At 35.7% G+C, this 9,031-nt stretch overlaps 1 protein-coding gene across 2 annotated transcripts; it reads right to left on the bottom strand.

The window, feature by feature from the left end:
• Window positions 1-1,438: 1,438 nt before the first annotated feature.
• Window positions 1,439-8,090, bottom strand: LOC108994931 (ERBB-3 BINDING PROTEIN 1). 2 transcript variants are annotated; one of them, XM_018970365.2, is made up of 10 exons: window positions 7,912-8,090; window positions 7,691-7,809; window positions 7,451-7,535; window positions 7,165-7,314; window positions 6,868-7,021; window positions 2,773-2,988; window positions 2,326-2,462; window positions 2,141-2,232; window positions 1,875-2,054; window positions 1,439-1,762 (listed from the first exon to the last, which is right to left on the bottom strand). In XM_018970365.2, the coding sequence occupies exons 2-10, from the start codon at window positions 7,779-7,781 to the stop codon at window positions 1,680-1,682; spliced, it is 1,188 nt and encodes a 395-aa protein (XP_018825910.2). In that variant the 5' UTR covers window positions 7,782-7,809; window positions 7,912-8,090; the 3' UTR covers window positions 1,439-1,679. The 2 variants fall into 2 exon arrangements, with proteins under 2 accessions (XP_018825910.2, XP_018825911.2); XM_018970366.2 differs by having other exon boundaries at window positions 1,896-2,054.
• Between the last annotated feature and the right edge of the window lie 941 nt (window positions 8,091-9,031).

The raw sequence follows: 9,031 nt of genomic DNA, 5'->3' as shown, positions 1-9,031 counted from the left end.
TGGAGATGGCAAAATCTAGAATGTAAAGTATTTCTAATTAGAAAGCGTCCATTTTATTTTAAAGTGTGGGAGATTGCTCGTACAGTGAGGAGGGCGGGCCATCTGGACGAGCCCATCCTAGCAATCCACCTGTCCTAACAAGGGATGGGTGGGCAACCCACTTAAGGCATAGGTGCAAACATGTAGCTCAAGCTATTCTTCTCTAAACAAGCAAGTTGTCTAAACAAGCAAGTTGTAGGTGGATATTCAATCCTTTAAATTTTCTCATCTGTCGTTTATATATATAAATATAAAGAAAATTTTTTCTCATCAACTACTATTTACCACTCCACACCCTATATAAAACATCATCATATTTTATGAAAAAGCTATAGGTGTGAGTAAATAATAACTGATGCATAGTAAATCCCAAATATATAACTCCAAATTTCTACCCTTCCCGCTATTTTTTTTCCCCTTCCAATCGTAGTTTCTTCCCTTCCAGACACGACTCTTTTATCTCCTGTCTTTTTTCTCTTCTTCTTTTTCTTCTTTCTCATCCTCTACTCCATTCCGCTCCACATATCCACAATTATGGGTCTCTAAACAGACTCATGGCCTCAGTGCGCAGTTATTTTTTGCCTGGATTTAAAACATTTTAGATCTCTGGATTTATTTTTGGATTTGTGTTTTTTTTTTTTTTTTTATCTCCGAGCTTTAAATTTGTTGGTCTAAGGTTTGCATGTCTATTGCTACATATAGCCCTAGAATGTGCCCGTCTTGTGCTGGACCTTTGAAAAGAGCGTGATTCGTAGTGAAAAATAATTTTTTAATGTGAATCTCATTTTTTTAAAACACATGCTTGAAATTTGGACATCATAAGCCAATACAAATCAGATTAAAAAATGGCATAAATGTGTGACCACCATATGCTCACAATTAAAAACACGGGTTGGTTTTTGGGCAAACAAAATATTTAGCTATAAAAGTAAATGCAAAGCTAACATTTCTTAATGTGGCAAGTTAGATTATTGTAAAATCATATTAAAGTCATATCAATTTGTAGATTTATTTTGATAAGATCTCTTTATAATTATAGCACATCTTTAGACAAAAAACTAATTATAGCACATCTTTAGACATAAGTAATAATGGTATAATATCTTTTTTAAAAATATGAACCTAAATATTCCCCCAATGGCCCAATAAAGTAAAGAAGGTTCGGACCTTAGACCTGGAATGACCACATCGTAAAGACCAATATCCTTACCACTTGAGACAACCATATGGCACAAATTGCCCATGTTAGACAAATTCCTAGACCTGCACATCCCTATTACAGCCCCATGTTAGAAGGCATCTTAAATAATTAATGTCTATCATCTTAAGTCAAGGTTCAACGTAATCCCCACCACAGAATGGGGACCCGAATTACCAAATATTCATTTTGAGCCTCCGATTATGACTTCTACTCATTGAGTGACAACATTTTTTGTGCAGACCGAAGCTACATTCTGTGCTTCTAAATTGTCTAAGAAATTAAGAGTAATTGAAAAGATACACAAAGGGCGTATATGCAGGAAATCACATGTAGGATTCATGTCTAAACACTATAGTAGACCAACTCATATCCAACCTGATACAATGGAGCGGACAAAGTACCAAAATTGACGAGGGGGTGGTTGAAAAATGAAAAAGACTCATTCTTGGGAAGCAGCACCATTTGTAGCAGTATCCATAGGCTCGGCTTCTGTTGACCCCTCAGTTTTGTCTCCTTTTTTACCTGAGAGCACGCAAGAAATCCCAATAACAATCCACCAAATTTTATCCACAAAGAATGGCTCAAAATTTATGTAGTTCTAGTCTACGGATGGATGGATGATCAGTCAGCGTACCTTTCTTCTTCTTTCCACCACCTTTCTTCTTCGTCTTTGTGCCCAAGGCTAACCAGGACTTGATTTCGGGATCATCTATTGTCTTTGTGGGCTGCAGCTCCTGCAGAGGATGAGATGTAATTCGATCTGACCCATTTGGCATTAATAGAACTGTGAATTTGATGTGTGCAACCAAATCATCTGCAAAACCAACAATCCATTGGAGTATAATCAGATCATCTCATTACCAACTCTGCATCATTCCAACCTAGATAGAAGTTTCTTACCAGGCTTCTCGTGAAGAACGGGATATGGCTGTAAGAGTTCATGATTAACACATTCCACCAAACCCAGACGAGCTCTCTTCTCCTCCAGAGCCCTATTGGAAATAAACTCCATATGCACTATGAAAAAGGTCGAAGAATACAGGACAAAGATAATATTAAATATATTCTATGAAGGCACAGCATACCTAGCAGTGAATGGCATGATAGGAAATTTCTGATTTATTTCACTGAAAATAAACCTAGAAGCTTTCATCTTCAAGTGGTAGTTCCTGTCAACAGCTCTCTTATAAATAGTTGTCTGCTTCTCATCCAAAAGCTTAGGCTGCATGTTCCATAAGGTACATTTGACAGCTTAAAATATAAAAAAGAAGGCAAAAATGGCATTTTAGATTGAATAAATATCCCCTATAACTCTTATCCAAACTTTACGAAAAAAACGAGGCCCACCTTTAAAAAAAAAAAGATTTTTTCATGTGGATCCCAAATTTGCTCACTTTTTTCCAAAGAGAGTATGCATGCAGGGCTTGCACACCCTAGGACTGCACAAATAATCTCTCTTACGAATTTCTTGTGCAGCATTCAATGTTCAACAAATGGAATCTAAATAGAGTTAGGCTAATATCCACAATTACCTTCCCTTCACCCGTGCTTGTTACTATATCAATAGCATAAACTTCATTCTCCTCAAATTCTGCATCATCAACTCTGGTCTCTGGAGCAGATACACTCAGTACAACCTTGTTACCATCTATAACAAACTGCTTCAGTTGATGGCTAAGAACACCTTCAACAATTTTGCAGTCATAAGCAGCGGCAACCTTCTGAATAGCATCAGTTACATCTTTGTTCTGCCAGGGAAACAGAGATTAATCAACAAATTGATTAAAGGAGAAGTAGATGGGAAGTCTGCTTTACTTGTAAAAATATACTAATAATAATCACTAGATTTAAATTACTCAAAAGAAAAGGCAGAAGAACAACAAGTACTATACATCCATCAGTTAATATCATCCATATTTTTATACAAGTATCAAGTACTAAATCCAAACGTTAAGCACTAAACCTTTCATGGATCAGACAAACAAAAAATGTATCCCTTAATAAAGTACCTATCCAAACGTTATGAACAATAAAATATGAGCGTACATATCCATGCAAGTATCTATATAACAACAGCATATTTTAACATCCTCAACAAAGTTGCCCATCTTAATCAATAAATGAGCACTGGAGATCCTAAGTAAATGGGAACACATGTTATTCTATCTAAACCAATGAAAACATCAAACACGAACAAAGTGGAGGTCAAATATATTTAACAAAAAGAAATAGAGAAATACTCTAGTCACAAAGTGATTACACAAAAATAATCCCACAAACTGACGTGTCTTGATGTGATCTGTCAGATTGTAAAGTTACTTTTATTGTATTGCAGATCTGATGGCTCACATGGAGCCACGTCAGTTTGTGAGATTACTTTTGTGTAATCCCTTTATGGGTGTAGCACTCCTCAAAGAAATATACAGTCCCAATGATAGATTTGAAAGCTTGGATCATTAGCAGAGGATGGGATTTTAGACAAATAGCGTTCAAGGTAGTAATTTAGGAAGACTGTCAACCCAAAAATAGATTCCTCGTTTGTTTTCAGATATGAGATGAGATGAGTTGAGATTGAAGTTAAAAATTTGAATAAAATATTGTTAGAATATATTTTTTAATATTATTTTTGTTTTGAAATTTGAAAAAGTTGAATTGTTTATTTTATTTTGTGTGGGAATTTGAAAAAGTTGTAATAATGAGGTGAGAGGTTTTCAAAGTTTTGGGTTTTAGTCTTGAAAACAAACCAGGCCAGTTTCCCTATCAAAGGAATTCTGATCAGTCAGGAGCCTGCCTCACTTTGACATCATTTGCTGGCATTCATAGGCAATCATCATATAGGAAGATTAAATCATGTAATGAAGATCCTAGTCCTATAACCCTTTCTGAAAATAGAACCCTAGACCACCACTTCTAAGAGGGGGAAAAAAACCAATTCTGGTGGGTGAACAAGACTTTTTCAGTGACTTGAATTCAATATTGCATCAAAAGGAAGAAAATAATTCAACTAGCTTTTTTCAATCACAAATTTTCTATTATAAGCTTGCACAATAGCGCTTATAGAAGCTGATAAAATCCCAGAGAAAATTATCACTCACAAAGGAAAAGAATACTATGCAAATCAAATGGGCAAAAAATGATTCTCTATCAGTGTAACTATGACAATAAAGGAGGCTTCATTGGAGTTTATCCGTAGCCCAAGATAATTATTCATCATCTAGAGATCATGTCAAAAAGAAGATTAAAAAAACCTCAAATACATAGGTTAAATGAAAACAATACGACATTGCTTCACAGCTTCACAGCTTCGAATCCTCACCAACACATACGATTAATTTTCAGTTCGGAAAGAGTAAATTGTCCCCGAGGAAAAGTAATATCCCACATCAACTAAGAGCAAGAAAACAAAATTTATACCCAAATCAAAGGTCCTAATGATTTTGGACCGATTTAGCCAACATGGGGGGAATAGAATTTGAAGACAAAAAGATGTCCAACAGAAGCACCCCAAGCATGGCCAGATGCAATATAGGCAACAGGGAAAAGAGGAAATCAATAACCCATTGATCACCTCGGCAAAGTTGCCTTAATTTTTAATGTTTTGGCATCATCTTATAGTTATTTTGATTTGATTCTTTCAGTTATGAAATGACAACTTTTTGTGTAACAAAACAAGGCCTACAATACCCAAATCAAAGTTGTCCTAATGATTTTGAACCGATTTAGCCAACATGGGGGAATAGAATTTGACAACAAAAAGGCATCCACCAGAAGCACCCCAAGCATGGCCAGACACAATATAGGCAACAGGGAAAAGAGGAAATCAACAAGCCATTGATCACCTCGGCAAAGTTGCCTTAATTTTTAATGTTTTGGCATCATCTTATAGTTATTTTGCTTTGATTCTTTCAGTTATGAAATGATAACTTTTTGTGTAACAAAACAAGGCCTCATCTTATACCCAAATCAAAGTTGTCCTAGTGATTTTGAACCAATTTAGCCAACATGGGGGGGATAGAATTTGACAATAAAAAGGTTTCCACCAGAAGCACCCCAAGCATGGCCAGACAAAATATAGGCAACAGGGAAAAGAGGAAATCAACAAGCCATTGATCACCTCGGCAAAGTTGCCTTGTTTTTAATGTTTTGAAATCATCGTAGAGAAATTGTGATTTGATTCAAAACGATAACTGCATGTGAAACAAAATATAACTCCCATCTTAACCACTTGTGCTCTCTCTCTCTCATGCACACAAATGGGAACTTTCAAAAACACGGGAACCTTAAAAAAAGTCAATTTGACAGCATTTTCGCAAATACAATGGAAACTTCATAAGACAATTCAACAATTTTGTCATTTAGGCTCAATGAGTACTAGCCTTTTTTTATGATGTGGAACAGACCTCACCAAGGCAGAGCCTTTCAGATCCACCATTAGAGACAAAATCCCGGAAATATGACCCCACCCATCAGAACTACAATGAGTACTAGCGTATGAAAAGGCAGAGAGACTAATACTAATCCAGGAAGTCAATCCCAAAATAAATGGAGGTTTTCACAAGTGTCATGAGGCATAGTGTTCCCCTATCAGAGTAACTATGACAAAAGCTTCATCTAGATGTATATCCATGGCTTATTACAGAAGTTCATCATTTAGGGGAAACCAAGAACTAAAACAAACAATTTCCAATTTTAAAATGGGAGAGAGAAATTTATCACTAAACGAAAAAACAAATTTTGTGATGGAATAATACTACATTTGAAATGAGCTAGTCACAAGAAAACGATAAAAAAAAAATAAAGTGATACAAAAGATTTTATAAATTCTCAACTCTATCGCGGAAAGAAATGTTTAGAGGTTCCACAAATTAATTGAAACTATGATAGGTTTGGCAAGTGGGATGAGACACAAAATTATCATCTCATCATTACAACTTTTTCAAATTCACACAAAAAATATAGTAAACAATTCAACTTTTTCATATCTCAATTCAACTTTTTCAAATCCCAAAACAATAATAATATTAGAAAATAATATTTTAAATTTTCATTTTTTTTTTTTATGTCAGGGAACCTCTCCAAGGCAGGGCCCTTCGGACCCAACATTCATAAGGGAGTGTGGCCCCTAGAGATTGTTTGCACACAAGGGGATTTGAACCTTGGACCTGGGGGGAGCATACCCCCAAGCCCAAGGCCTTTACCACTTAAGCCAACCCCTAGCAGTTTTAAACTTTCATCTAAAACCAAAAATTCTGATCTCACTATCCAAAAGCAGAGTAAGGGATGAATTAAACAACCCGAGAATGTGCTTTGTGCCTAAAAGCAGAGAAATTGATGAACCAAAAGTACAAGCAAGACAAAAGCCTCACTTGAAGTCTTTTAAATAACTTCTATGATAACACGACTCATAAGAGCACTTGGAAATCAACATCATTCCAGAATCTGTTCAGCATATGTGGAGCAAGATTTTGAAAGCGTGCATAAGTTTTATACATGATTACCAACAAGAACATAAATAAAACTTGTATCTCATAAACAATCTCAAATTCCATATAGGCATAAAAATAAAAAAAACTTCTAGTCAAATTTCATATCCTAGGAGTACAATAGATAAACTATACTTATGATACCTTTCTTCCCGGCCTCACAAGCCTCAAAGCAACCTCTGCAGCAGTATTAGCAGCAGCAATTACATCAGCTGCCCTCCCAGTAACTGGACCTTCTTGAAGAACATGAGTATGTGCCACCACAGCAATAAAACCATCTATATGGCAACCGATATCACTGTATCCAGAAAAATAGAACCGTCGTACTGAGAAATTTCCAAGAATTAATTCTGTGTTTAGCATCATGTGCACTACGTTTAAACTATTATGAATTATTGAGATCATTCCTTTTAAAGAAATAGATAGAGAAAGAAAGCTTACATCTTTAACATATCACCCTCTTCCAACACAGTCTCGTCGCTGGCAAGCGGAGAAAAATGACAGATAGTATTGTTTACAGAAATGCAAGTTGGGAAAGAAACACCCCTCTCGATCTTCTTCTTAACATTCTTGTACATGTTGCCAGCTTGCCTTCATTTTTATACCACACCAGGACCCACATATCATCACACACAAAATTACTGAAGGCAAGATTACAACCTTGAAAACGCAAGCACAATGAAATAACAAACTTTTCATTTCAGAAAAATGAAAAAAAAAATCTCACTCTCTGATGTACGAATCAGCCTTCTCGCAAATGTCTACAATCTTGACCTTAGGTTTGCATTCGGATACAACTAGCTGCAAAGCCTCTGCAGATTTCCAAATCTTTTATCAGTGTATACGACAATCAAAGAACAAAATAGAAGAATCTATAAACTAACTAAGCCATTATTATAATAATAAACAAGCAAGAAATATTTATATATATATATATATAAATGAAGACGGAGAGAGAGGGTGGTACTGTTAACGATCTCGGCGGCGCTCTTGTATTTCGTGACGACTTCAGGAGAAGTGAGATCCAACTCCTTCTCCTCCCTCTCGTCGTCCGACATCGTTACGAAGCTTCAGAACGTCCTGCAACTGAAATTTGAGAAGGAAAATGAAAACATGGAACTATGAACCATAAAATGATAGAAAGAAACCAGAATTGGTTCCCGAACAAAGAGCATCAGAGAGTTTTACACTGGAAAATTTTGAAAGAACGAAAGACCAGGACTCGCACGTATGAACTTGACGGCGATGGAGGGAATAAGGTAGAATTTGGGAACTAGGGTTTATCAGAGAAAATAATAAAAAAATACAAGTACAGGTAACGGAATGAAAGTTGGCTCACTAGAAGCTGCTAGGGTTACGAGAACCTTGTGCAACGTTGTCTTATATAGGGATTGGTGTGTTACATTAGCTCGGCCGTGGCCGTGGCCCCGTCCTTGGCTAGTTTTTTTTTCTTTTTTTAAACGTTTCATCATATATATATATATATATATAATATATATATATATATATTGTTGCTCATGATTTTCAATTTTCTGTTGTTGCCATGATTGATTCCGGATCAGACTTGAATTGCATTCAAGAAGGACTCATTCCTAGCAAGTATTTTGAAAAATCAACCGAAAGATTATTCTCGGCAAATGGCTCAAAGATGACCATTAATTATGAGCTCAATAATGCTCATGTTTGCCAGGATAAAATTTGTTTTCGGATTTCCTCAGTTTTAGTCAAAAACATGTCTGACAAAGTGATTTTGGGGATCCCTTTTATCTCTTCTTTATATCCTTTCATGACTGAGAAAGATGGTATCACTACCGACCCTTTTGGTCAGAAAGTAAAATTTCATTTTGCTTCTCGTTTTGAGATTGATACGGATAAAGGAAAGAAATCTTTGTTTTTAGTAAAACAAAAACATTTGAATTTCCTTCAACAGGAAATCAAGTACAAAAAGATTTCTGAACAATTATCCTCTTCTCTTTTAATTTCAAAAATTGAAGACTTTAACAAACGTTTGATTTCAGATGTTTGTTCTGATTTACCCAATACTTTTTGGTATAGGAAAAAACACATAGTTTCTCTCCCATACATTAAAGGATTTAATGAAGCCAATATTCCAACAAAAGCTAATTCTGTCCATGTGTCTTCTTTGAACTCAAGTAGTAGTTTAGACAGAAATGGGTCTTCTGTCTGGTAGTAGGTAGCAATTAGTCTTCGTCTGTGTAGAACCCAGAGTTTCCGAAGACGTTGCTGTAAGAAGCCTCTGATGCGGTGTCTAAATTTGCATCTTTAGATTTGCTTTGAGACTTTGATA

This window comes from Juglans regia, chromosome 3, assembly GCF_001411555.2.
Source record: "Juglans regia cultivar Chandler chromosome 3, Walnut 2.0, whole genome shotgun sequence".
In the NCBI taxonomy this organism is placed as follows: domain Eukaryota; kingdom Viridiplantae; phylum Streptophyta; class Magnoliopsida; order Fagales; family Juglandaceae; genus Juglans; species Juglans regia.
This window is presented reverse-complemented; position numbering and strand designations above follow the sequence as displayed.